General features: G+C 33.2%; 2 protein-coding genes and 1 pseudogene across 2 annotated transcripts; 2 read left to right on the plus strand and 1 right to left on the minus strand.

Annotated features, from left to right (window-relative positions):
* The first annotated feature begins 1,394 nt into the window (after positions 1–1,394).
* LOC107627086 (protein FAR1-RELATED SEQUENCE 5-like) lies at positions 1,395–2,325 on the plus strand. Its single transcript, XM_016329951.2, has 3 exons — positions 1,395–1,831; positions 1,893–2,064; positions 2,149–2,325. The coding sequence occupies exons 1-3, from the start codon at positions 1,395–1,397 to the stop codon at positions 2,323–2,325; spliced, it is 786 nt and encodes a 261-aa protein (XP_016185437.2).
* A 5-nt stretch (positions 2,326–2,330) lies between these two features.
* LOC107627087 (protein FAR1-RELATED SEQUENCE 9-like) lies at positions 2,331–4,019 on the plus strand. The gene is made up of 2 exons (XM_016329952.3): positions 2,331–3,451; positions 3,578–4,019. Exons 1-2 carry the CDS (start codon positions 2,363–2,365, stop codon positions 3,809–3,811), a joined length of 1,323 nt encoding a protein of 440 aa, XP_016185438.3. The 5' UTR covers positions 2,331–2,362; the 3' UTR covers positions 3,812–4,019.
* Positions 4,020–6,545: 2,526 nt separating this feature from the next.
* On the minus strand, positions 6,546–8,512 carry LOC107627088 (protein PHOX1 pseudogene; annotated as a pseudogene).
* Between the last annotated feature and the right edge of the window lie 19,293 nt (positions 8,513–27,805).

Genomic DNA, 27,805 nt, shown 5'->3' on the forward strand with positions numbered 1-27,805 from the left:
ATTCGGTAAGAGTTTGAAATGTATTAGACATAAGAATGCCACACTCTTCTTGTTACTAGCTGATGTTATGTATACCTAATAATCATCTTGCATGTTAAAGGATGAGATCCTGAAAACTGTAACTATATGAACTCTTTTCTGAATCTTGGGCACCGATATTATAGTACACATTTTCAACTAGACAGCATACTATATTCAGGCAGTGAGGATATTATATGGAGTACGGACTATGACATTATTTTGACTCTTTCATTCCTCTGGTTTATTGTATTTAATGTAGTTTTACTTATGCTCTTACTGAGAAAAGAAATGATATTTAAAAATAAAAAAAGGTGAGGGGAACCTGGGACATGGATGCGTCTTAAATTGATACTCCGTTGTCTCTTATTTGAATTGTGTAGAACATAGATTTATTGAGGACTCCATCGAATTGTTTATACTAGGAAAGAACAAAGTATGGAACTGAAGTCTGATTTATATAGGCTTGGATGAAATAAATGCACATAATTTTTGGATATTCTAAATAACAGTTTATTATTGGTTAGTGATGTATTATGGGATAAATGTAGTTACTTGTACTAACTGAACTAAATGCTATACATGTTGAATCTGGATATGATTTAATGCTAATTATTATGGATGTTTAGTTTTAGTTTGAGTTAATATCTTAACTAAAATAGGACAACTTTGTAATTAAATATTTTTATAAGAGGACTGGATATATAATTTCTGTAAGCACTAAAAAAGTTTAAGTTATATTTTTTTATCATTTTGCAGAAACTCAATGCACCTCAGCCCCATTCCTATCTGAAATTGAAAGAAAAAGGCAAATCAAGCTCTACCCACCCATTTACCCAGCCCCGCTGCCCGCAGCACTGCAGCCACGCCAACCACTGCAGCCACCTCAATTTTGGTGAGAATGTCATTCTATTTCGTACAGACCATTACAAATGAAATTCTAAAGTGATGAAATCATTGATGCTCATTTAAAAAAAAATTAATCTAAATATATGTTGTTATGCTTAGATCTTTAAGATACAAAGAAGATAGTCAACCAAATGAGGGACATAAAAGTAAATACAATTGGATGGATTGTATTAAAAACTTTTAGTTCCTTAAAAGGTGTTGCTGTATTTTATGTGAATTTGTGGTAATTTTTGTAGTCTATATATCTGTGAAATGTTAATTGTGTCGTGATGTGTTTGTTTTTTTATAAATTGGAGGTGTATCTTCGTTTTTGGGAGATGGATCCGTCGGATAGCAATTTTTTCGGATCAGACTTCGATGTTGGGTTCCCTAGAAGAGACGATCTAGACTTTTTAGACGACGATTCAGAGGCTGATTAAGATAGACCTCAAGATAAGAGAATAGCAGAGCTGTCACGAGAAGATATCATGCAACTTCAGTTTACAGATGAGGAAGCTGTCTATCGATTCTACAAGACTTATGCAATGATGCACAGTTTCGCTGTGAGGTTGGATGAAGTCAGACGTGATAGCGATGGTTCCGTAATTATGCGCCAAATTGTTTACAATCGGGCGGGCTCAAGAAAGGAAGAGGTTGAAAAGGACGAAAGAATCAGGGACCACCGACCCCTAACTCGAAGTTGTTGCCCGGCTAGAATTCGTGCAAGACTAGATACAAAAATTCAGCAATGGAAGGTTGTTTCGTTCTACGAAGAGCACTCTCATGAATTAGTTGCTCCACTTGACGTTAGCATGATGCCTGAGTATCGCACATTCAGTGTCTCGGATAAAGCTCAGGCGAAGAATTTGCACGACATAGGCATCAGGACCTGTCACATCTTGGGATACTTGGCTGCTAAAAAAAGGTGGATATGCAAACTTGCCATTCAACCAAAAAGACATGTACAACCTCATTACTCAATATAGGAAGGAAAATGTGAAGGGTGGTGATGCAAATGCTGCAATAAGCTATCTGAGAGGTAAAGCTGGGAACGATTCTTATTTCTTTGGCAAGTACACATTAAGTAATGAGAATCGATTGGAAAATTTGTTCTGGGCTGATGGGACTAGCCGCATTGATTATGAGTGCTTTGGGGATGTATTGACATTTGATTCGACTTAAAATAGGAATGTCTACAATAAACCACTTGTTATATTTTCTGGTAGCAATCATCATGGGCAGACCATCGTATTCGGTTGTGGTCTTCTTGTTAATGAGGATATTGGTTCATACAAGTGGCTCTTGGAAACTTTTTTGGAAGCAATGGGGAGTAAACACCCTACGGCATTTGTCACCGACGGAGATCTTTCAATTCTTTCCTTCTACAACACATCGACTATGTGCATGGCACTTACATAGGAATGCATGCGAGAAGGTTAAGAACAGTGGATTTCTAATGGACTTCAAGCAATTGATTTATGCCAATGTGAGTGTTGAAGAGTTTGAGGTCAAGTGGGAAGACATGGTGGCTAGGTATAACTTATCAAGCAACTCTTGGGTCGTCCAAACCTATGAGATGAGGAATCTATGGGCTCTTGCATATTTGAGGGACCAATTTTTTGGACGAATCAGGACAACATCCCAGTGTGAAGGGATTAACTCTCTAATAAAAGCATATGTGAGAAAGAAAGATACCCTTCTTGAATTCATCAATAACATGGAGACCATGGTTAGCCATTACAGGAACAATGAAAGAGTTGTAGAGTTCAATAGTAAATATACCGCTCCAGTACTTGTGACTTCTTTGCCGACACTTGAAGATTTTGTTGCAAAGACTTTCACTCGTACCATGTTCCGGGAGGTCAGGAAGGAAATTGAGGGTGCTTGTGCAATGAATACAGAGTTGGTAATTCAGGATGGTGGAAAACTATACTTCAAGTGTAACATTTTTGGAGTGCCAGAGATTCATCATGTGGTTGAGTTTGACAGAGTTCGGGGGATTCTCCGTTGCGAGTGTCTGTGGTTCGAAAATAGAGGAATTCCCTGCATGCATATATTCGCCTGCCTAAAGCACCAACACGTTGAAGTTATTCCAAAAAGCTTAGTGTGCAAGCGTTGGACGAAGAATGCCAAGAGTGACTTCATGAAGTCAAACGTCGATGATCCAAGTGATTCTGATAAGGTACTAAAGTGTCGTTTGGGTGTGTTGGGTGCTGAGTGTTCTAGGTTGATGGATTTGGCCTGTAAGAATTCAAGTGATTTTGTCGAAGCAATGAATAGTATTGTCGACACAATTACAAAACTCCAAAAGCGAGGTGAAAATCCATGTAACGCTAACTTAGACGATGACTGCGTTGGTGACCCATTGGTGGTGAAGAGTAAGGGAGCTCCCAAGAAAAACTCAAAATTCAAGCAACAGAGAAAGTGTTCAAACTGCGGTGTGATAGGGCACTACAACAAAAGTTGTCCTAATGCTCCTGGTAGAATCCCAAAGGAGCCAGTAGACGATGATACAGAAACGAATATCAGCAGCATCCTCCCTAAGGTATCTCATACTATAACTATGTCTAGACATTTATTGTATGCTGATCCGTCATATTGTGTTATGGATTTATAAACTATGTTACTCTCATGCATTTGTAATGGACTGTGGTGTTTGCTTTGTGATCAGCGCAAAAGACATGACAGTGTGAAAAATCAGCATAAGATGGAAAAAGATAGGAACATTGGTGGTGGAACAGCACCAACCTCAGCAGCTAAGTCGGCTTTTATTGATCAAGTGAAAACATCAAGTCTTGGTCCCAATATCCCGGTTTGTGCGTCTACAAGTAACGAAGAGTCCGGGATGGGTTCCATACCAGTTGGGTCTTCTGTTGTGGCCCCTGAAACTGGAATGGCAGCTTGAAGATGATTCAGATTTTTGGATGATTGGTTATTTCGTTCCATTTACTAATTACCTTTTATTGATGATTGTATAGTTTGCATTCATTGATTGAATTGACATTTATTGAACTAGGAAGATTACGTCATTTTGCTCATTTACTATTAAATTTGTAGAAATTGCTTTTCGACTTATTCTATCAATAAACGAATTTGAGCTTAATGCTAGTTCATTTGAAGTGTCCCCATGTACTGTAGTAAGTAATTACGTATACGGATGTTAACCACCAAATTATAACTACGAATGCTAACTCGTGTCTTCTATTTACTACCGTGTCTTTCCCCCTTGCCTTTGCTGCGTTTTTTATTTCTATAATTCTATTACTCTTTTAAAAAGATATTCATGTTCAGAATGACTATGTTAGTTTTAAAAAAGAGTTGAATGCAGGCCAAGGTAGCTACTGAGGAGTTAATCATTGTTTCAGATAATTTGTGGGAGAGATGCAAGATTCTGTTTACCCCAACTGTAGTTAAGGGATATCCATTCTACCTATATTGACAACTCACATTTGTATTTATATTATCTTAAAAGGTGGATACCTTCTTCTCAGCAATACAGGGCTTCTTGGTATTGTTTGCTTATGCCACTCTTGCCACATGTCAGTTCTTAAGTTTTGTGAGGTAGGTAAATACTTTCACCGTATATGCTACACTATTTTGTTGAAAATTAGCTTCGCCAATTGGCCTCCTTGAAGAGTTAACTTAGTTTCCTATCACGCAAATTTTATACTTAATTTGTTCATTTGATCTAATTTTGCAGCATGCAGGGTTATATGGCATCAACCCAGTGGATGCTGTTCAAATGGAGAATGGTGAGATCATTGCACAATGGATGAATTTATACCTATTAAAGTTTGGGGTAAGGTAATGTTACACAATTTAATGGTTGATGAGGCATTATGCAGAGTTTTTATATGGCCTGCTCTATCTTTTGCTTATTAATGTTGGATAAGTTTTCGGTTCTCAGTAAAACAGTCCTTTCTTTGCTGGTTTTGATTTTTCTGTTTTGAATACTTTGCATATATTAATGACTGAAAATGAGTAAATAATACTTGTACGTATTTATTTCCCGCTTTTTTCGTCGTTCCCCCTTCCTTCCTTTCTTGAATTTCGTTTTACTATGATGCAAAAGAACTAATTGTATATCCCCTTATTTACAACAGTCGCTTCAGTAGCCTTCTGATTTGATGCATCTTTTTTACTGCTATTTACTTTCACTTTGTATATCTCTCTTGGCTCTTTCATTTTGCTTTATTTTTTTTTACAAAAGTGAATGCTGTATGTTTTGTTCCATAAAATTTAATTCACTAGCTTGAAGCATATATCTTTTTTAGTATTGATTCTGAACTTAAAATCATGTATAATAAACTTGGTGAGCATTAACATCTATCTTACTTTTGCCTTCCTCTGATGGTATGGTAAACTGTGGTCTTGGCCATGCTTTTGAGAACCATTCTATATTGTTATGTTTGGCTAGAAGACAGTTGAGCTGATCGACTGCTTGGTTTTTTTTGTGGCTTGCAAAACCTGACTACTGAATAAAGAAAAAGTGATTTTGTATGAGTTCTATTTTTTATATAAATGAAATAGCTAAAAGCTGACTTCTCCCCAGAGATACTCTTTATCAGCTTCTAAAGATGAAGAATCTGAATTTTTTTATTTTTTTGTTTTCTGTTTTTGGGGGATATTCTGACAATTCATATTAAAATTATTTGTCCCTGCACCGCAGTTTTTGAAAAGCATAAAAACCAGAGGCTTCGATTTATGGAATGACAAATTCAAATTTGAAGGGTTGTAACTCGGAACCTCCGATTTGAGGTTTTTCTTTTTTCTTTATTTATAAGGTTGGAAAATTGCCGGGTTAGTGTTGAGGTTTTAAAATATAAAATAATTAAGAAGCTCATATGGTCTGATTTGTTTCTAACCGTTTTTCAAATTTCACACCCCAACATAACACACAATGAGCCAATAACAACCTATAAGTATAACACCAACGTTTCCTCAATATGTAAATTTAAAAGTGGAAAAGGATAGTATATAAGTAGTAACAAAGGAATACAGGATGAAAATACATACTTTTTGCTATATGACAATCATATAATGTTACAAAATGGCAATTTGACAACCAAAATAATCAGCAAACATCAGCTGATCAACACACTGAACAATCATTTTATTGGTTTTTTTCCTTTTTCCAACTGAAAAATTCAGGTCACCTCACTACCTTGCCAATAAATGAAATCATATACTGCTATTACAACCGAAAAGAATGACAACCTTACACCATAATACCCTAATAAAAGATTTAAAAAATATACATATAACAATGCCTTCTAGAATGACATCCCAACTTCATTCAAAATTGACATGGAAATGAAAACATAATCCAATCTCAGCAACCATCAATGAGCTATTCAAAGCAGCATGGAGGGGGAGAAAATAAAAAAAAATATGAAAAAAATCCCTGCAATCAAAGAGATACAATGTCATCATTGACATTATATAAATACAACTTAACTGAAAGGATTAGAAGAAAATAAAATATTGAATTATATGCACTATCATGCAATCCAACAGCAGTAACAAAGTCTTATTCTACTAGGCGAGGTCAGTTACGTCATGGAATCTGACAATGACCAAAAATCAAATCGTCATGAAGAATTATGTCATTTCAGAAGCCAATCCTATTTTGCACATAACTATGAGATGCAATCCCTGGTTTCTGCTTTACTCTTTCTGTTTGTGATTGATATTCTCTTATTCCATGCTTGCACCATCTCGTCAATTTTGAACCCTGTGATTATTAAAATTTAATAATGTGTTCTTAGTGCCCTGAAGTAATTGAGACTCAAAATGGATGTGAGTATTAAACACGATGGCTAATATTTTTTCCTTCACATACCTCCAAGTGCTGTTGTATTAGAACTGTGATTTTTTATCATGACACCAATGTCGGACGAAGAATCTCCAGCTAGTTCTAACTTTTCAACTGCAACCCCCAAGCATTCCTCCCATGTGGGTAGGCCTAGCTTATATTCCACAACAGAGCGCTCATACAACAACGTTCCCCATAAAAGATATACCTGTAACCTCATCTTTGAAGCCTGCTCTTCGGCTTCCTCCGGAGAAACATACCGAAAAAGATTATGCAAATCCATTTTCTCTAACTGTTCTTTATAGTTGTCGAATTTGGATAATCCATTCAAACGCTGCTTCTCAATCCCTTCCCACATCAACATGCCTTTCTCCATGCTATCCTCTACCTTGTTATAGTACTGCAAAACCTCTTCAGAAGCACGAATGTCCAGGTCCTTATTGGTTGCCACCGAATAACACCAATGAAGCTTTGCTTGCTCAAACTGCTGATACCCAAGTGCAAGAAGTCGTTCATAGAAGTCGAGTTTGATTCTCACGGCCTCTTCATATCTCGTTTCTGCTCTTGTGTACTCAGTTTGAGCCCAGTCATATGCAGACTTGATACTCTCCAAAGACTCTCTTGATCCATCCTCTATAGAGGATACACGCTTCCTCGCCCTAGACATGTGAACATTCCCCCAATTAAACAATGCCGAAGCTGCCATTTCTTGAAATTTATCAGCTGCAATTTCAAACAGTTCTTGAGCATCATCATCCAATGTAGTATCCTCCATTGCTTCGGAATATAGCTTCATTCCAACCTCGTGAATATATAGATATGCATCAGAGTCAAATCCAACAGGGTTCTTGAATAGCCTTGCAAACTGGACAAGCCAGTCCTCCACAGTAATCACCCGGGTTGCTACCGGTTCGGCTCTTTGCCTAGCTACATTCTGTATATCCTCACCTGATTTGCTAACATAAGTTGGCACCCCACGTCCCATGGTTTTATCATCATAAGATGGTTCCTGTGAAGGATCCACTTCACAGGAATATAAAGTCGAATTGATCCCAGCACATTACTGGAACTTTCAGCTAGCCTTAAATCAGCAACATTGGTTATTGTAACAAAATCACCTTCTCAATCCTTATACTTCACAAGAACACTCTTCAATTGTGGAAACCGATCCTTTATTGTATCCCTTATCATCGTCAAACTACAATTCACCGGCAGCTGCGCCCATCGTATATCCTCTCCAAATATGAACTTCATTGTCCTGGTAACCGCAGTTTCTTGCCGCTTAACAGGTCTTGCTTCCAAATTATGTTTCTCAGTTGTGTTCTTGACCACTTCCTTATCCTCATCCTTAACATGACTCTTCACATTCTCCTGCACATGATCCGTCTGCACCACCACCTTGTGCACAACCTCCTTATCCTCTTCAATCTTCTCGTCACTTTTCTGGTGATGACCTTTCTTCTTCTTTAGATTCTCCTTCACCACTTTTCGCAACCGGGCAACTGGAGGCTCTGCTATTGTAGCCAAAGCAATCCCAGTCTCATCTATACTGATGTCTGAGTTGAATTATTTCCTTTCCATTATAACGCCAATATCTTTCTCACATCAGCATTACTCTTGATTGAAAATTGACAATAAGGATCGACATATAGGGAACTACTTATTCCCTATAACTGAGCCTTATGTATTATGAAAATGATCACCTCTAAAACATTGAATACCACATTAGTATTTAATTGTTCATTGACCACAGAATCATATGATATATTAACCTGATATATGAGGCGGCATGATATTCAGGATGAATAAAACAAATTCAGTATATGGCATTATACCTTATCAACACAAAAAAATAATGATATAACATACGATCATAGGAGTAGAGAATCAGAAGACCTGCCTGCTGCAGAAGAATGACTCCACAACTCATAATAAGAAATCAGCCAAAATCTGATAATTCCATAGCAGACAACCTCTTGAACTGCCTGCCACAAGCATGATAATGTCAAATTGTGATACTAAATTGATAGACTACGACAAGTTTCAAAAAGGAACACAAGAATTGGGATGAACAAGAAGATACTAATCAAAGTACAAGACCTAGTTGAAGAATCATTGTGAGATTCAGCACCTTTACCTAGGGTTACACGATCGGACACAAATTCGGATCGGTCAAGAATAATTTTAAGGAACATCTCTTAAAAATGTTCAGCCATCTTAATCTGCAAGAGGACGAGTCCAATCATACTCTTAAAATTCTTTTTTTTTTCTGCTTAACACAAAATAAAATCCAATTTACCTCTTCATTGTCGAATTCTACAACTCCAAATGGAACAAATGTTGATATAACAGATCTACGATGAGCAACATGAAGATCAATTTCCAGTTTCTCAGCCTCTGCTGGAAGACATGGCATGATGAATAGACCAAACTTTTCATAAACCCTATCCTCTGGAAAGGGGCAAAATTTTATGTAGTATGAGTTGGGATGAACAATTTTCTCTTATACTTTCCAAGACTTTCTAAAGGGAGAAGAAACTAACATCTAATGTAATTCTCCGCTTGACTTGTCATCTGAAAAAAAGGGGGAAAAAGTGAAATACGACAGCAATTCAAGGAAGAGAATAAGAAACCCACTAACCTAAAGATCAGTCCGAGAAGAGAGCCACTATGAACAGCGATGACCCTCGGGGGAGCAGACGTCGTTGCCAATTTGCAGGAAAGGCTGAAGATAGGGTCACAAAATTGGGTGAGTGCTTTATTTTTCGCGGGTTTGGGGCTATCGGGGTTTTTGGTTTGGCGGGTATGTGTGTGAGAGTATCTTTTGATTCTCGTAGATTTAATTTTTGGGGGGTTTCTACCACCCAAACTTGTCAGAACAACAACCGCTATCAGTTAAATTACAAAGGGAGCAGAGTTTTCGGGTGAACATGCGGAGTTCTCTAACACCTTTGCTATATAATTTCCGTAAAATTGTAATTATTGTGTAGTGTAGTGTACCTACTCATTCAATTTTGAGGTTGCAACGTCTCTTCTTTTTTAGTTTACAATTTTAGTAAAATAAATGGAAACAACACAATACTATCGATAAAAACGGCAAAATTAGAAACAAATAATTAGAAATGGTTATAGTATAAAGTCTTACTAAAATAAAATACCCAACCCTGTCAATGTAAATAATTCAAAAAATCTTAAACTTCGAAAAATAAATAAGACTCGGATCATTAACATAAAAAATAGCTGCATTTCAGTTAATTTTGGTGACCAATTTCTTTGCGGCTTCGATGGTGTTTTCTTTGACCTTATTGTAATTACTCAGCACTAAGTCTAAGGCCAATCGCATGCGAGTAGATTCGTCCACTGGCTTCATGTTGTGAAATTAATAAATTAGTGAACATTCTATTCAATAAGGATACAATATCAGGAATTATAATGTTATACTCACTGGTATGATAAATGAATTTCTGGTCTCAGCATATAACTGCCATCTAGCAACCCACATCCCAGAATCAAACCTGAGCATACGAATTAAAGTATTTGTTTCATTTTTCCTAGAAACTTATTTGAATTTGCTTAAATTTATATAGTAACTTGGCTTACGAGTTATCTTGTTGTGGAAGATTCTGTGGATAATAGATCTGAAATTCACCGAGTTGATATGCAATTTCATCCAACTCTGACTTACCCGCTAATCTCTCATCGGCCAAATGTTCATGGATCATCCAGTCAATGAAATTTGCCTACATTGACAGCAATTATAACTATAAGTAATTGTTGCTGAAAATTAAATGAGTTACTGGCAACAAATTCAATTGAGAAGCATGAATAACTCACTAGTTGTCGAATCTGTCGATCCCTTATGGTTTTCCTTGGTCGTTGTTGCATCGGATCTATACATATCAACTTCCTCTTCTTCACGTCAACACATAATAAGTACCAGTGTTTAAAGAGGTCCTTAATTGGTACATAAATCTAAAAATCACAAAAACCCAATATTATAAAAACATATAACGGCAAATGAAAGTAGAAGGGTAGGTTTCAAAGTTAAAACAAATACATTAGCTACCTTTGATAAGCTGCTAACATCAGATAAGTATGCTGAATGGTTCATTACCACCTCTGATGGTGGGTAGAAAAAGGAAAGTGCTTGTTCCTATCAAGTTTTACAGTCAATGAAAATTGTGATTCACTTTGGTTGTTTTATTAAAGCATATAGTAGACCTTGAATTCATATGACTTACGGAGACCCTAGGCGGAAGAAACCATATCTTTGGACCTCCGGAACGGTTTTTTTCATCATGAGTCATTTTGCATGCAACCATTGTTAATATCTAGCAAGTTTAAAGGTAAAAAATAAAGTTAGTCTCAGAGGTTTGAAAAATAAAAAATATAACGAAAAAAATTTGGAATGTTACATTAGCATCTATCTGTCGCATAGGCTTAAGTGCATCGAATGATCTTCTACAACCATCCACACCTTCGTATACAAGTATTTTCTCGCTGTTGTAAAAATAAATAGATAAATAAATAAATAATCTTACCACGTGAAATAAAATATTTAACAACTTTTATCTATATGTATATTAACAAGATACTTACTCAGGAGAGGCATTAGCATTATATAAGTATATAGCTACCATTGCTTCTTCTTCATTGACCAGCATATCTCTGGGGATTTCAAACATCAACTGAAATAAAAATAATCATGAAATCATAGTCAAATTATTCATAATGAACATATTCTTAATAAAATAATTTTTACTTACTGGTATTGTCAATGAACGCAATCTTTCAACTTCACATTTGATGACATCCAACTCACATAGTTGTCCATCACGGTTAGTTACCTGCATATTAAATGTATACATTACAAATATTTATTTCGATCATTTTCAGTTTCATTAAACACAATTTTCGTACTGTTCATGTGTTACTATATTCACCTACTATTAAGCATGAAATTCGCATTTGGAAAACTTTAGTAATCCTTAAAACAGAGATTACTAATTCTTGTTACTTACCCTACTGCCATTTGCTTCTTCACCTCCAGCAGTAGACATTACGGTGTTTGCAGGAGGAGTTAATGTTTGGGCCAAATTCTGAAACTCTTGGCGTAGCGTTATTTGTACCTCTTGTTTCACTCTCAAAATCTTTGAATCAATGTATTCAATTAAACATTGATACATTGGTTCTGAGAGTAAATCTAAATGTTGATTGCTGACAAATAAATTGTCGAAGGAGGCTTCTGTGTTCTTCTTGGAAAGACTTTGGTTACACAAGTGCGAAATTAAATTATAGTTAAAAAAAATTTTTTAGACTGTCATACAGGTCTCTTCTTGTGAGAAAATAACAAAAAGAAAAAAATACCGTAACAAGAATCTAGTTAATATTAATTTACTTGACATAGGATTAAATTGTAAAAAATAAAACTGATAGTCAAATACTAAACAAATAATTTTAAGACAATTGACTTTTATAAAGCCGAAAATATATAGTTGTTAATTTTAAATATTTATTCATGGTTGATTAATGAATTTATGCATAAAAATTATTAAAACGGTTCAAATTTATTAAAAAAAGTGTAACCAGCAAATCCATCATGTAAATCCCGGTTGATTGAAATGTTGCAGTTGATTAATATGAAAGTGTTTCTTCAATAATGACTAGTGGAATGAAACATCTTACGTTTTCAAAAGATTAAAGAGATAGTTTACAAGATTTTTTGCACAATGTATCACTCTTTTATTCGTCATTGATATATAAAAAAACTAATTAATTATTTAGATTAACATAATATTACAAATATTATTACAGTTAAAAACTTAAGGTATTAATTAAGTAATTAATATTATACTTATATAAAGTGCTATTTTTTTTTATCAAAACCAAATGTTATGATAAATTAATACACAGTATAGTCCGTTATAAATTTTTGTTCATAAAATAAAGTTTTTTGATAAAGGAGCCATAATAATTGTAATAAAATATATTATAGTTACAATATGATATGAATTAAAAATATTTTTAATGTACTCAAACATATAATTATTTATATAACATGGCTTAAAAGTGTAACATAGTTGCTGAGATTATCATAGTCTAATTTTAAATTGATCGGAAAAAAACTTAAAAGTGCTCTATAAAAAATTTATTGTTACTGAAATTTAAGAATAAAGAATAATTAGTGAATTATTTTTTGGACGTCAAATAACTAATGTATAAAGTAAATTAAATTAGGAAGTCATAGCTGTGATTAGAAAAGATTGAGTATAAAATCAATTTTAAGAAAATTTGTTTACTTAATATAAGTGATCAATATACATAGGCTCTTTTATATAAACAAATATCACAACTATATTATTTCCAAAAAAAGCATGAAGATAAATGGTTTCGAAAATTCACAAAAGCATAGGCGGCGCGTCTGCGAATTGAATTTACACTCTAGTTCAGATGTGGTAGCCATGAATTAGGATTGGCATGAGCAACAAACATTTCTGGCACGGTGCCCACGCAATAAATGGGGAGACCAGTTTGTGGTTGGCTCCAGTAGAAATGACACCTCCGATGGGGCATCCCCGAATTGGAGTGTAATTAAAAGTTAGAGGTTTCTTTTCACTTGAGCTAACCCTAACATCTATTATCATAGACTTTCACTACATATTTCCACATTATTATTTTTAATACTGATTTAACAATGGGATGCTTTTTAATTGTAAATTATTCTAGTATTAAAAGTGTGATGATCTTATTTAGGAAGTAGAAATCGGATCGTCGGATTTGAGTTTAAAAAATTAAAAAAATTTGAAATATGCACTCTGAAATGTAGATCTGTGTACTCCAATTTAATTAAATTTTTTAAACACATATCGGAAACTATGACTTGTGTATCCCAATTTTTTTTTATTTTTCAAACACAAATAAAAAAACAGTTTCAAAAACTAAATTCATGAAAACAAAATAAATATTTTCAATCAATCCTGCATTGCAATTATTTGAGTCTTCCCATATTATTTCGCAGGCCTAAGTAGTTAAACTTTAGATTAATTTTTGTAAATAAATAAATAAGTTAACAGTATGTTTAAAACAGGAAAATAAAATTATAAAATTATATTTAGTAAATAAGATATAAACACATATATGATATTTAGAAACATAAAATTGATATATTTTGTATTTTTTTATACGAAAGACATGAAATATTAATTAGGAGCTCAACTTAATTTTTATTTTTTATTATTCTTATCAATTGTTTATAATTAAATTTCTTGTCATTTTATTTATTTTGTAAAATTTTGTATGAAAAATAATGATAAATACACTTTTATATTCTAGTTTTTATGTGTAATTTAATATCAAATAAAATGTAAAAACTGAACACTAAATTTTATATTTTTATTCCTTGTGTTGCATTGTTTTCATGATCGAACGTAGCTTTGTATATATTTTGTTACCATTTTTTACCCTCTCAAGTTCCATTAATTAACAGTGGAAATAATTTTACGTTATCGATGAATAACAAACAAATGAGAAATATAACTTTTATCTTCATAATAAAAAAATTATATGTTGAAAAGATTAATGATTATATAATTTTATATAATTTTAATAATTTAACCATTAAATCATATGACCATAACTAAGTTTATACATGTTTGTATGTAATCTAATAATCTTACCATTAGGGTGTGTAAATTTAACCAATTATGCGTGAAAATTGAACCATTAAAATTTTGAATAAGAATAGTAGTATATAATCTCATACTCTATTTTCTTGGTCGTTCCTTTTGACTTGGACTCCAATTCGTAAATGTTTCATTGGAGTTGGTAATGTGAAAATTGAATAATTAGGAATACTTTTAAATTGAGATTTACCTGGAGGATACGTCACAAACAGCATCTTGCGCGGCGGTGATGATTTCATTCTGCGTGACCTTTTTTTCCATATATTTTTTTTGCGTTGAGTTTACTCTTCAAACAAAGTAAAAACACGTAAATAATGTCAGATTGAGTTTTAAATAAGTTAATCATCAGTTACAATTTTATAGGTTAATACTAACACGTAGACAATAAAATACGAAGCATAGTATGGAATGAATAAAAATTAAACAAAAATTAAAATGAAATAAAGTTAGATACCAAAAAAATTAATAAAAAACGTGACGTTACGAACCTCTTTGAAATGCTCCTAGTTGCACGACCAATCACGATGTCACTTTAATGGTAATGTGAGTGCTAAAAAGGGTGAATAACACAGAAACATAAAACAAGTTGTTAGGGAGGCCTGAACAGTAGTGACTACTCTAACAGTTATTTATAATGTTTTCATTGTCGTTTGAAATTTGAAAATGTAATACTATCTAAAAAATAGGAGGTTTAAGTTAAATTTTTTTCTTTCAATTTTAAATTAATTCGACTACACATGTGGAATTTGTTACGAATTTTTATCTGATGGCCTTTAACAATATTCAAATTTAAGTTACTCTTTGCATAGGTGGCAAACCGTTTAAACTTCAATTTAAAAATGTTGCCTTTCAAAATTTAATTTAAATCTTAAATATGTTTCACTAAGTTAATTTATAAAATTAATCTTAGCATTTTATTTATCCTAAAAATTATAAACTAAAAGTAATTTTCATAACTTGTTTTAACAGAATTAAAATAAAATAAAAAAATAAGCCTTGAATAAAAATAAATGTACTAAAATTTGAATTTCAAAATAAAAAAATTACAAAAATAAATAAATTACTTAAACATTATTTTTTAAAGCACCTCATGAACTCAAATGAATAAATATTATATGTCAAATAGATCATGATATGTTGACACAAAATTCACCGTTGACTTAGACTTATTTATTTACGTAAAGTTTGTTTATGGACTCAGCAAACATGTATAATACTAATACAATTTGAAGTGTATTAGTATATTTTTATCTTTTGATAAATTTAATTTTATTTAAATAATTAATAATCTAAATTTTAAAATTTGTAGTACTTTGTAATTTAAAATTTAATGATTTATTAAATTGCATGTGTTCGTATTATTGTACTGATGTTATTAATTTTATTTATTAGATTTTGTTTAAAAGAAAAAATTTACGGTTGTTAAATGTTAACTTACAAATAAATACATTTATGTTATTTTTAAATTAAAATTTTTTAAATAAATGTACTCTTATTATTTTAATTTTTTTATTTAAATAAACATATTCGTATAATTTTAAATAAAATTTAAAATTAAAGGTGTTACCACTAATCAATTGAATCTTGAAGAAACATATGATATTCAAACGACGGTGTTGTATGGCGTCTTCGATTGATTTACCAAGAAACACGAATTTATTGGTGTTTAGAGATGGATCAAGGAAAAAAATTGTTGATTAATGGAAGATGTGTTTCGTTGTTTTTTCTATTTTTAACATTATTAAATATGATACATGAATAAGAGATAATAATTTATAAAATAAAAGATAAAATTAATAATTAAATAGTATATAAAAGATTAAATTATAGTTAAAATTAAATAAGAATTATGTAACAATTATTTAAAAAGTTTAACAAACGTATTTTGTTACTGAAACTATCTAATAGTCCAAGAATGAGATAGTCTAACCAACTGAATTGTCCAACGATATCTTCTACACAGGGAGGATGGCTCATGATCAACGTTAATCTCATGATCATCGTTACTCGTAAACGAATCTCTAATAGTTTAAAAAAATACCATCTAAAATTTAAAATTAAGAAATTTACAAATTCGATTTAAAAAAAATCAATTTTTAATAAGAATTAAAAGCGATAGTTTATCGTTCCAGCATTTGTTGGAAATGAAAATTTAAATAAGATTAAATAGGTGTAAAATGAGTTGCAAATAAATGATATACATAAACTGAAATTTAAAAACAATAACAACAATACCATTTAAATTTTAAACTAAAGAAATTCAGTAATTCGGTTAAAAATAAATTCAATTTAATGCTTTTTGAGTTTAAATGCATTATTTTTTTTCTCTTAAATGGTACAGAAATAACAAATATCTTTTTTCAAACTAAATCGTTATAGCCTCCAGCGATTTACGCACGTGTCTCTATGCACATAAACCGCTATTGCCAGTAGCGGTTTATGGCCAAGCATCGATAAACAGAAACTGCGACTTTTTTCTAGCGGATTATGTGTTCCCCCATTTGCATGAAATATGCAGCTGGCTATAGCAGATTATGTGTTTACGTAAACCGCTATTGCTAGTAGCGTTTTCTAAAGATATATAAAAAAATGTGTTTGCGTCTTTATATTGGAATAATATATTTTTGGATAAATTTAAAAAGGGAAACTATCACTTCAATTTAATAGTTTAGTGTATTTTTTTTCAAATGTGGTTGACATGATGTAGATTGAAAACAAATTGAATTCCGTAACTTTAAATTTGATTTGTTCAAAATTCAATATTTGAAATTTTAATTTTTGAAATCTACTCTATCAGTAGCCCTTATAAATTCGGAGCACATGGATCTACTCTAGTCAAAAGTTTTTATAATTTACCTATTCATACGAGAAAAACTTTAGTTAATTTTAGCTTGAATTAACTATTATCACAAAAACATGTCTTCGAGGGGGAGAGGTAGGAGGCCGAGCAAGGAAAGAGCTAGATCTACCATCAACGTAACAAGCGAATCAACGGACAGCATGGACAAGAATAGGACAAAACAGAGGAAAAGAACACTAAAACAAATAATAGATACATCCTCAAGGTAACCGGTCCAATTTTATTATACAACTAAATATTTTCTTTATAGTATAGTCGGTTTATTTGAGTAATAGATGTACGTCCAATTTTGTATTTTTCTTAACATTAATTTAATTCTTAATTATTATCCCGTAATATTTAATATAATAGGAAAAAACCTGTTTTATTATTTATTAGTACATATCTTTAGTACAAGATTTTAAACAACCTATGAAATTTTGTAGATCAATTTTAATTATAATTTTTAAAACATGAACCATTTTTTCCTGTGTAATTAATTATTCTACACCAGAGCTTATTGAACAATGTATCAGATTAATATTTCAGCGTACATTTAGTGAACAACGAAGTAATCAATTTTTCAACTTCAATAAGATACAAACTTTGTGATAATGTCTTAATAGGAATTAATTTTTATTAAATTTTATGTAATATTTAGAATACAATATTAACATTTATTAATTATTTAGTATCTGTTGATGCTTTAAATAAGTGTTCTTAAATTGTGTATTATTTGCAATATTTAAAATACATTTTTCATGGAAGTTTAAATATGGGTAACAAGAAACAAAAGAAGGTGAGTTCGCCCCTTAAGAAGAACCATTCTCAAGACGTTGAAGCTCACTCACCACCCACCTACAACTAGTACCACCACCATTGTGAAATTATTTTTACTAATGCAGTTGATAAGATGACAACAGCCATAACCTGCCTGACGAAAATCATCGAAAAACAAAACCAAATGGCTTATCCATTGTACGCCGTTAATAGAACTAGATCGGACAATCCGTACATAGAAAATCTAGCTATTAATAATACCACGAATATTAATAATTCAAAAACTGATAATAAAGTCGACATAGATAAAATAATGAGCAAATTCATTCGATCCCAAGAATGTCAAAAAACAGTTGTACAACCCACCCTACACAAATTCTCCCCTAGCAACAATTCTGATAACCACGCAAATGACGTGAATCTCAAGGAGATATTCAAACCAAATGCCTCCCTACGAAGATCATCTGAATTAGATTTGAATTCAAATACGGGAATATATATTGGTAAAAAGGGTACCTCATCATTTGTGCTGCCGCGGCATTCATGTGGCCCGAAAGTTCCACAGGTATGTGTATAAAAATATGAAAATGTGTTGTGATGACTTTGTTTAGTATTACTTTTTTTAATTTTATTGTCTAATTACACATGATGATGGTGTCGTGTTTGCAGTGGATGCCCGTTAGTTTTAGACCACCGGAGGACATGATTCTAACGACGGATGAAGTTGCTTGTGCCGCCTATATTTTTGGCCCGGATTTAAAGTGGCAAGTTAATCGGTAAATACTTATAACACTATTCGATTTGATGCAGGTCTAATTTATCATTTCGTAACGACAATTTTATGAGATAAATATTTGCATGTGTATTCGTAAAGGGATGAAGTACTGGTGTCAACTCGTACCGCATATGCAAATAGAGAAAGTTTAGCCACATTAGTTCCAGGAGAACAAGTCATCCAGGATGTAAATATTTATTTTTTATTAGTTAACATTAAAAAAGTACAAAATGTTAATGTTATATATCGTAAAATTGAAAATGTACAAATTTATTTGTTTGTAGGTTATAGATTCCCTTACTTGCATTCTCACACAAGAGCATAAAAAGCTTAACAAGTTGCCATCCATATGGTTTCTGCCAACAACCTTTTCGGTAAGTTTCAGTAAAAAAATACCCCCAAAAAATATGTATTTGATATTTTGTTTAAATTAAGTTTCAAGCCGCATATGAATAATTTGATGTATTATTTTTTTTTTTACAATATACTCAAGCAACTAGCACTTACATGGTCTAGACCACCCAATCAACTAAGGGAACAATATGCGGATAAGTACATGCATAAGATTGAGTATTTGTCAAGGGTAAGTCCTTTATTTTTTAGTAAAGAATATATGATTTATTTAATCCAAATTGTATGTTTATCTTAATAGCATAGATTCACAATCCTTGTTATTTTGTAAATAAGTAGATTTTTGTCCCCATCAACGACCTCAATGAGCATCGGTTCTTGATGATCGTAGACGTGAAAAAAGAAAAGATCTTTGTGCTTGATTCTTGTAAAATACCAGACAGAAACTATGGTAGGCTATTATCAGTTAAAACCATGGTAAGTGGTCCAGTTTGATTTTGTTAAAAGTACATTTAGTTTTTAAACGTTTATTCTCTATTAATTTTGAATGTTTTGTATATAACAAAAAAAAAACACGACATCGTTTGAAATTACGATTTGAATTTGTAATTTAAGATCATTGCTATATTTGGTTTGTAAGTAATTTAGTAGTTTGTTTAATTTGAAATGAAGGTTCATTTGTTAACACTAATATCGAATTAATTATTTTTAAATTTTTTATAATCTATACATTTTAGACAGGTAATAAAAATAAACCCATTACATTGCTTGTATTACACAGTAACCAACAATATTTTATGTCACACAGGCTATATTCATCGAACGAATGTTAGAACACAAATCTTTCTACATGTCTAGTGAAATCACTGTACCTAGGATTTCTGAGTTTCGTGTCGTGGAACCGTCCGACTTGCCACAACAGAGGAAAGGCTCGTAAGTAATATTAATTTTAAATTTTTTTTTGCTGTCATGTCTTTTGATTTTGTTATGTACGAATCATGTGTTCGGTTAAACTGATGAATTAGTACAATCACACATTTAACTAAACAGTAATGACTGCAGTATCTGAGTTGCTCAATGGATGAAAGAGTGCGGATGGACTGATGATTTTGGCATCACGGTAACCAACTTTATTCATTTTCTAAATTTTTCATTATTATTAGGACAAAATGTAATATGTATCCAGGTATATATATGTTATTCTAATTGCTTCGTACTTTTTAAAATTATTAGGTCTATGACAGTGATAGGATGAGGCTAGCAATCGACTTGGTTAGCAAGGAATTCAATTTAAAGAAGTCAGAAGTTATGGATAAGGCACATGCATATATGAAAGAAATACTACAAAAATAGTCACGACTGCAAAAGGATATATAGTTTATTATTTTCATCGCATTTTATATTTGCCGAGACACGTCATATTTTGTTATGCACGTTTTAGCTTAAGTGATTCTTTTATTATAGGATATTTTGTTCTCTAATCAAACCTATTGTTGAGTCTTTTTGATGTTTATTTATGTGCTTAATAAAAGAGCTAATATCATATAACTTTAATTTTTAGCTTTCAAGATAAATCCAAAGATATAACTTTCATAAGCTGTTTTTTATGAGCTGTTTTTTTTAACTTAGTTCGAAATAATAAATTTTGATATTGTTTTATAGGATTACTAACATCAAATCTTGATAATTTGACCAAAAATTATAAATGTTTTGTGTCTTAATTTTTTCCACAAACCTTCAACAACTCATAAAAGTTAACAGCATAGATGGTTGTAGATTATAGTGATAGACAAGGGTGAAAGTTGCGATGATAATACGTGGTGATAACTCATAACGATTGGGTGAAGAGAAGGTAACAGGAGAAGAAAAAAATAAGAAGGAAGGCCGATGTAATTTAATAGTTAATATTAGGTATGTGTACAGAGATTAGTATACAGTAAGAAAAAGAATATTATTTAATATAGTGAAGGGATATTACAAAAATGTATATTAATGTTTTGAAAAAAATAATAAAAATAAAGATAATTTAAAAAATTAAACATAAAATTTAACAAAAAATTTTTCATCAATTGATATTAAGTATGAATATAAAGAGTATTTTGAATATGAATTTTTATCTCTACTTCAAATTAGATACTATTAAAAATAAATTAGTAAAGTTAATAACGTTTATAAATAATTAATTATTTATAATGTTTATAAATAATTAAAAATAATGTTTATAAATTATTTATAATTTATTATGTTGTTATTACAACATAATAAATTTGTTTAATATCTTATTTAATTTAAATTTATTAATTTTATATAATATAAATTAAAAAAATTTTATACATTTTTTAATGTTTTTATTTGTAATGCTTAAATTATTATGTCCAATTAATAAGATTAAAATTAAAATTATAAAATTTAATCTTTTAAAAAACTACTGAATATATTAAACTGCTAATATAATATTTAAACAAGTCAGTACACTAGACTTGAATAATGTTTCATCCAATTTAAAATTATTGTGCATTCCAAAAAATATTTTATTTTACTGATATCATTTACTATGACTTTTTATAAATTCATGCAATATTAATAGGAGAAGTCTTTTTTTCCTTTTCATTTTTTCGAAATTCTATTTACATGATTTTATAAACCCCTTTAAAAAATTTTTAATCTTAGATAAATAGGCGCCTCTTTCAATTTTTCCCAAAATTTGGCGCAAAAGGAAAACCTAAACCCGCCCAAAACAAAACATTCTTCTCCATCCTTCCCTAACTCCTTCGTCAATGCTTCTCACCAGAATCTCTATTTTGCTGAGCTTTTATTCCCTAAACCCATCGTCTATCCTTTTCTAAACCCATCTTCTCGTCAACTCTATTCCTTGTTATTTATCCTTGACCACTGAGCCACGACCCACCGCAATAGTGTTTCTCATGTGTTATGTAAGATCTGGAATGACATCGGAGTTATATTTTACGTGATGTTGATCTTTGGGACAGGTGAAAGGAAGGCTTGAAGGAGGGCAATTGTATACTCCCGCCTATGTGGCCCGCATGAATGCAATGGTTCGGGGGGCAGCAAGGGGCATCACAGTGCCAACAAATTTGACGGTGTTGTGGAGCTCATTGCAGCAGTTACTACAGGAAATGGGCGGAACCGGTGGTGTGGCGGTTGATGAATCTTTCTTCCAATCTTTGTTTAATGGACTTGTGAAGGAAGGCGAGATTCAAGGATCAGTTCGTGCAGGAGTCCATTGGACACCAGCTGTAACTGACATGTTTGCGATCGATTATGCATTGTCAAAGTGATGTCCAGATTAAGGTTTTATGGTTTCTTTCTTGGGCCTTTGTTTTGGTTGAACCCTTGATGATCCTTCTCTCAATGTTTGGTTGGCAACAATTGGAAGCAATTTTAAATTCTTTTGACGTATTGCATTTCCAGTTTTTACTCTTATGTAAGTTCTGTTATGTTTTTTAGAAGTTTTATTTTTCTGTTATCATTGTTGAAATGTGCAAATTGACATGTAAATGATGGCAGGTTGTTTTACATAGGCATTTACTAAGAACAGTAGCAGCTCCTATGGTGGATATGCTTCTTCATGATCTGGTAATTCTATACAATAAATTGTCTGTAAACGTAATATATATATATATATCTAGAGGGTTTAATATGGTCTAACGCAATAGATTCATCATCTGCAGGATGAACAGAACAAATTGAAGAACGGTGTTGAGCTTCAGGAGTCTCCAAGTTCTGAATCTATTTCAGTTAGTCCTGGAGACAGAGTTGCAATTGTAAGAATAAGATGTTATTTGCATCAACGTCTGTATTGCTTTTGTGTTTGCTGCTGATCATTAGTAGGAGCCATAGAATGAGTACTTACATTTTGTTTATTATTTCCTTTTGTAGTCCAAGAGTTTTTCTAGATGGTGCACGAATTGTGACTCACACTTTTCACAACTCGTACCACTAACCAGCAAGTGCACTGGGTCGTCCAAGTAATACCTTACGTGAGTAAGGGTCGAATCCCACGGAGATTGTTGGTTTGAAGCAATCTATGGTTATCTTGTAAATCTTAGTCAGGAAGTCAATTATGTTTATCAGTTGAATTGCGAATAAACAAGAGAGCATGGATTAAAGGTTACTTGTTATGCAGTAATGGAGAATATGTTGGAGTTTTGGAGATGCTTTGTCTTCTGAATCTCTACTTTCCTCTGTCTTCTTGTTCACGCACGCACGTCCTCCTATGGCAAGCTGTATGTAGGGGTTCACCGTCGTCAATGGTTACATCCCATCCTCTCAGTGAAGAATATGCTCACATGCTCTGTTACAGCACGGCTAATCATCTGTCGGTTCTCGATCATACTGGAATAGGATTCTTCGTCCTTTTGCATCTGTCACTAACGCCCAGCACTCGTGAGTTTGAAGCTCGTCACAGTCATTCGATCATTGAATCCTACTCGGAATACCACAGACAAGGTTTAGACTTTCCGGATTCTCATGAATGCCACCATCAGTTCTAGCTTATACCACGAAGATTCTAATTAAGAGATCTAAGAGATACTCATTCAATCATATATAGAACGGAGGTAGTTGTCAGGCACACGTTCATGGTTTGAGGAAGGTGATGAGTGTCACAGATCATCACCTCCATCACAGTTAAACGCGAATGAACATCTTAGATAGGAACAAGCGTGTTTGAATGGAAAACAGAAATACTTGCATTAATTCATCGAGACACAGCAGAGCTCCTCACCCCCAACAATGGAGTTTAGAGACTCATGCCATCAAAGAATACAAAGTTTTGATCTAAAATGTCATGAGATACAAAATAAGTCTCTAAAAGTTGTTTAAATACTAAACTAGTAGCCTAGGTTTACAAAAAGTGAGTAGACTATGACAGATGGTGCAGAGATCCACTTCTGGGGCCCACTTGGTGTGTGCTGGGGCTGAGACTTAAGCAATTCACGTGCATAAGGCCATTTTGGGCGTTCAACACCAGGTTTAGATCCATTTCTGGCGTTGAACTCCAACTTTTGATCCTTTTCTGGCGCTGGACGCCAGAATTGGGCAGAGAACTAGCATTGAACGCCAGTTTACATCATCTATCCTTGAGCAAAGTATGGACTATTATCTATTTCTGGAAAGCCCTGGATGTCTACTTTCCAACGCAATTGGAAGCACGCCATTTCGAGTTCTGTAGCTCCAGAAAATCCACTTTGAGTGCAGGGAGGTCAGAATCCAATAGCATCAGCAGTCCTTTTTCAGCCTGAATCAGATTTTTGCTCAGCTCCCTCAATTTCAGCCAGAAAAATACCTGAAATTACAGAAAAACACACAACTCATAGTAAAGTCCAGAAATATGAATTTTTCCTAAAAACTAATGAAAATAAACTAAAAACTAACTAAAACATACTAAAAACTATATGAAATTAACCCCAAAAAGCGTATAAAATATCCGCTCATCACAACACCAAACTTAAACTGTTGCTTGTCCTCAAGCAACTAGACAAATAAAATAGGAGACTAATAGGTTGAGAAGCAATAATATCTCAGAGTTTTTTTTTGTGTGAAGCTCATATTCTAATTAGATGAGCAGGACTAGTAGCTTTTTGCTTCCGAATAGTTTTGGCATCTCACTTTATACATTGAAGTTCAGAGTGATTGGCATCTATAAGAACTTAGAATTTAGATAGTGTTATTGATTCTCCTATTTCAGTATGATGATTCTTGAACATAGCTATTTCATGAGTCTTGGCCGTGGCCCTAAGCACTTTGTTTTCCAGTATTACCACCGGATACATAAATGCCACAGACACATAATTGGGTGAACCCTTTGGATTGTGACTCAGCTTTGCTAAAGTCCCCAATTAGAGGTGTCCAGAGTTCTTAAGCACACTCTTCTTTCTGCTTTGGACCTTGACTTTAACCGCTCAATCTCAAGTTTTCACTTGACACCTTCACGCCACAAGCACATGGTTAGGGACAGCTTGGTTTAGCCGCTTAGGCCAGGATTTTATTCCCTTAGGCCCTCCTATCCACTGATGCTCAAAGCCTTGGGATCCTTTTTATTACCCTTGCCTTTTGGTTTTAAGGGCTATTGGCTTTTTCTGCTTTTCTCTCTTTTTTTTTTGCTGCTTTTTCTTGCTTCAAGAATCATTTTTATGATTTTTCAGATTATCAATAACATGTCTCATGTTCACCATTCTTTCAAGAGCCAACATATTTAACAGTCTTAAACAACAAATTCAAAAGACATATGCACTGTTCAAGCATTCATTCAGAAGACAGAAAGTATTGCCACCACATGTAACTAATTAGAATTTCTCTTATTAAAACTCGAAATTTTATTGCCTCTTATTCAAAAGATCTACTATTTTATTCATGTTTGCTGATGATGAGAAAAATAAACTATGGCTTAATTGGAGATAAGATCAAAATAGATACTAATTACTACTATGTGACTCCTAAGGTGAACTTCTCTAATGACACTATCACAGAGTTAAAGCAGAAATTGGAATTTAACAACCTTTGTTCTGGGAAATAGGTGTTCCTCTGATCCGTGGGGTGCTTGATTCTTCAAGAGATAACTTCTGGCGCTTCAATTCCCTTAAGTCATGCCCTTGCTCCTCTTGTTCTTTAAACATATAGGTCAGCATTTGACTGTGTTCCTTCTGTTCTTTTATTATTTGCTCCATAGCTTCCCGTATCTTGGTGATAGACGTCTCAAGATATTCCCAGTATTCAGATTGAGGGATTTCTGGGAGAAATTCATGTGTTTTCTTCTTGGTGGGATCATCCTGTGCTTGTTATTTTTCCATTGATGCTTTGGTAATTGGTTTCTCAACTGAGATATACTCAGTTATTCCCATCCTTACCCCAGCGTCCTTGCAGAGCAGAGAAATCATGTTTGGATAAGCTAACCTGGCTTCCTTAGAATTTTTGTTAGCAATTTTGTAGAGTTCAGTTGAGATCAGCTGATGAACTTCCACTTCTTTTCCCATCATGATGCAGTGGATCATCACTGCTCTTTTAACTGTGACTTCAGAACGGTTGCTGGTAGGCAACAGAGAATGCCCAATGAAGTCCAGCCATCCTCTGGCGACTGGTTTGAGATCTTCTCTCTTGAGTTGATTTGGGACACCCTTTGTGTTGGTGGTCCACCTGGCTCCAGGGATACATATGTCCTCTAAAATCTTATCCAGGCCCTTGTCTGTTCTCATCATTCTCTTGTTGAAGGAGTCTGGATCATCTTTCAGCTGAGGTAGCTTTAAGATCTCTCTGATCTTGTCAGGGGTGGTATGAACAATCTTTCCTCTGACCATGGTCCGATATTCATAGAAAGCAGTTCCAGATAGTTTTTGCTTGTCAGTCTGCCACATATTAGCATAAAACTCCTGGATCATATTCCTTCCCACTTTCGTTTCAGGATTAGCTAGGACTTCCCAGTTCCTGATTCGAATCTGCTCCTGGATCTCCGGATATTCATCTTCTTTCAGATTGAATCTAACTTCCGGGATTACTGATCTCAGACCCATTATTTTATTATAATGGTTTGAATGTTCTTTAGATAAGAACTTCCCTTGATTCTAAAGTGGTTTTGGAACGCTCTCTTTCTGGCCTCTTGGAGTGGGTTGTTTTCCTTTAGGAGCCATGATCTTAGTGATCGCGGATAAACACACCAAACTTAGAGGTTTGCTTGTCCTCAAGCAAAAGAAAAGAAAGGAGAGGGATAGAAGGAGAGCTAGGTGCAATTGTTGATGGAAGGGGGGAGGCCGAACTCTAATTTATAAGGAGGGAGGGTGGGTTTTCGAAAAAGAGATAAAGATATGATAAAAAGATTTATTTGGAAAAGATAAGATAGAAGATATGATAAGAGAAGATATAGTTTAAAATTGAGAGGATATGAAAGATTTTTGAAAAAGATAGATTTAGATTTTGAAAAAGATAAAGTGGAGGTTTTGAAAAAGATATTGATGAGTTGAAAAGATAGATTTGTAAAAAAAAGTTTTGAAAAGAGTTGGATTGAATTTGCAAAGAGGCCTGGTGCTTATGGATTAAAATACATTTGATATTTTTAAGGTAGGGTTTTTAGAAATTAGGGATTTTAGAAATCAGGGTTCTTAACATGTTTATGTAAGAAATCATGTATTGAAGTATGAAAATCAAGATTTAGAATGAAAAAATTTGAAGAAAAATGAGTTTTGTCTCCTCCCTGCCATCCTGGCGTTTGAACGCCCAAACACTGCCTGTTTTGGGCGTTCAACGCCCAAATGCTGCTCTCCTGGGCGTTCAACGCCCAGCTGCTGCCATTACTGGCGTTCAACGCCCAGTAGGTGCCCATTTCTGGCATTGAACGCCCAGATATTACTGGCGTTCAACGCCCAGTGGATGCCCATTTTGGGCGTTGAACGCCCAAAATACACTTTTACTGGCATTTTCTTGCCAGTGAGCTCTTTTTCTCTGTTTTGTGTGCCGAGTCCTTCTGTAACTCTGTGGACTTATACAAATGATTCCTCACCTTAGTGTCAGTGAACTTTATATAAACAAATAAAAATAAAAATAAAAATAGGGCAAAATGCTTAGAGGATTGTTGCCCCATGGCTGGGTTGCCTCCCAGCAAGTGCTTCTTTATTGTCTTTAGCTGGACCTTGCTGAGCTTTTAA

The sequence above is a fragment of the Arachis ipaensis genome, chromosome B2, assembly GCF_059453495.1.
Source record: "Arachis ipaensis isolate K30076 ecotype BB chromosome B2, ASM5945349v1, whole genome shotgun sequence".
Taxonomy (NCBI): domain Eukaryota; kingdom Viridiplantae; phylum Streptophyta; class Magnoliopsida; order Fabales; family Fabaceae; genus Arachis; species Arachis ipaensis.

Excerpts from the sequence above, each read along its gene's own strand:
- LOC107627086 (XM_016329951.2), top strand. The coding sequence starts at position 1,395 with ATGCAACTTCAGTTTACAGATGAGGAAGCTGTCTATCGATTCTACAAG. Across the intron at positions 1,832-1,892 it reads TACTTGGCTGCTAAAAAAAG|GAAGGAAAATGTGAAGGGTG; the intron begins GTGGATATGCAA and ends TACTCAATATAG. Across the intron at positions 2,065-2,148 it reads ATTATGAGTGCTTTGGGGAT|ACCATCGTATTCGGTTGTGG; the intron begins GTATTGACATTT and ends CATCATGGGCAG.
- LOC107627087 (XM_016329952.3), top strand. The coding sequence starts at position 2,363 with ATGGACTTCAAGCAATTGATTTATGCCAATGTGAGTGTTGAAGAGTTT. Across the intron at positions 3,452-3,577 it reads TCAGCAGCATCCTCCCTAAG|CGCAAAAGACATGACAGTGT; the intron begins GTATCTCATACT and ends CTTTGTGATCAG.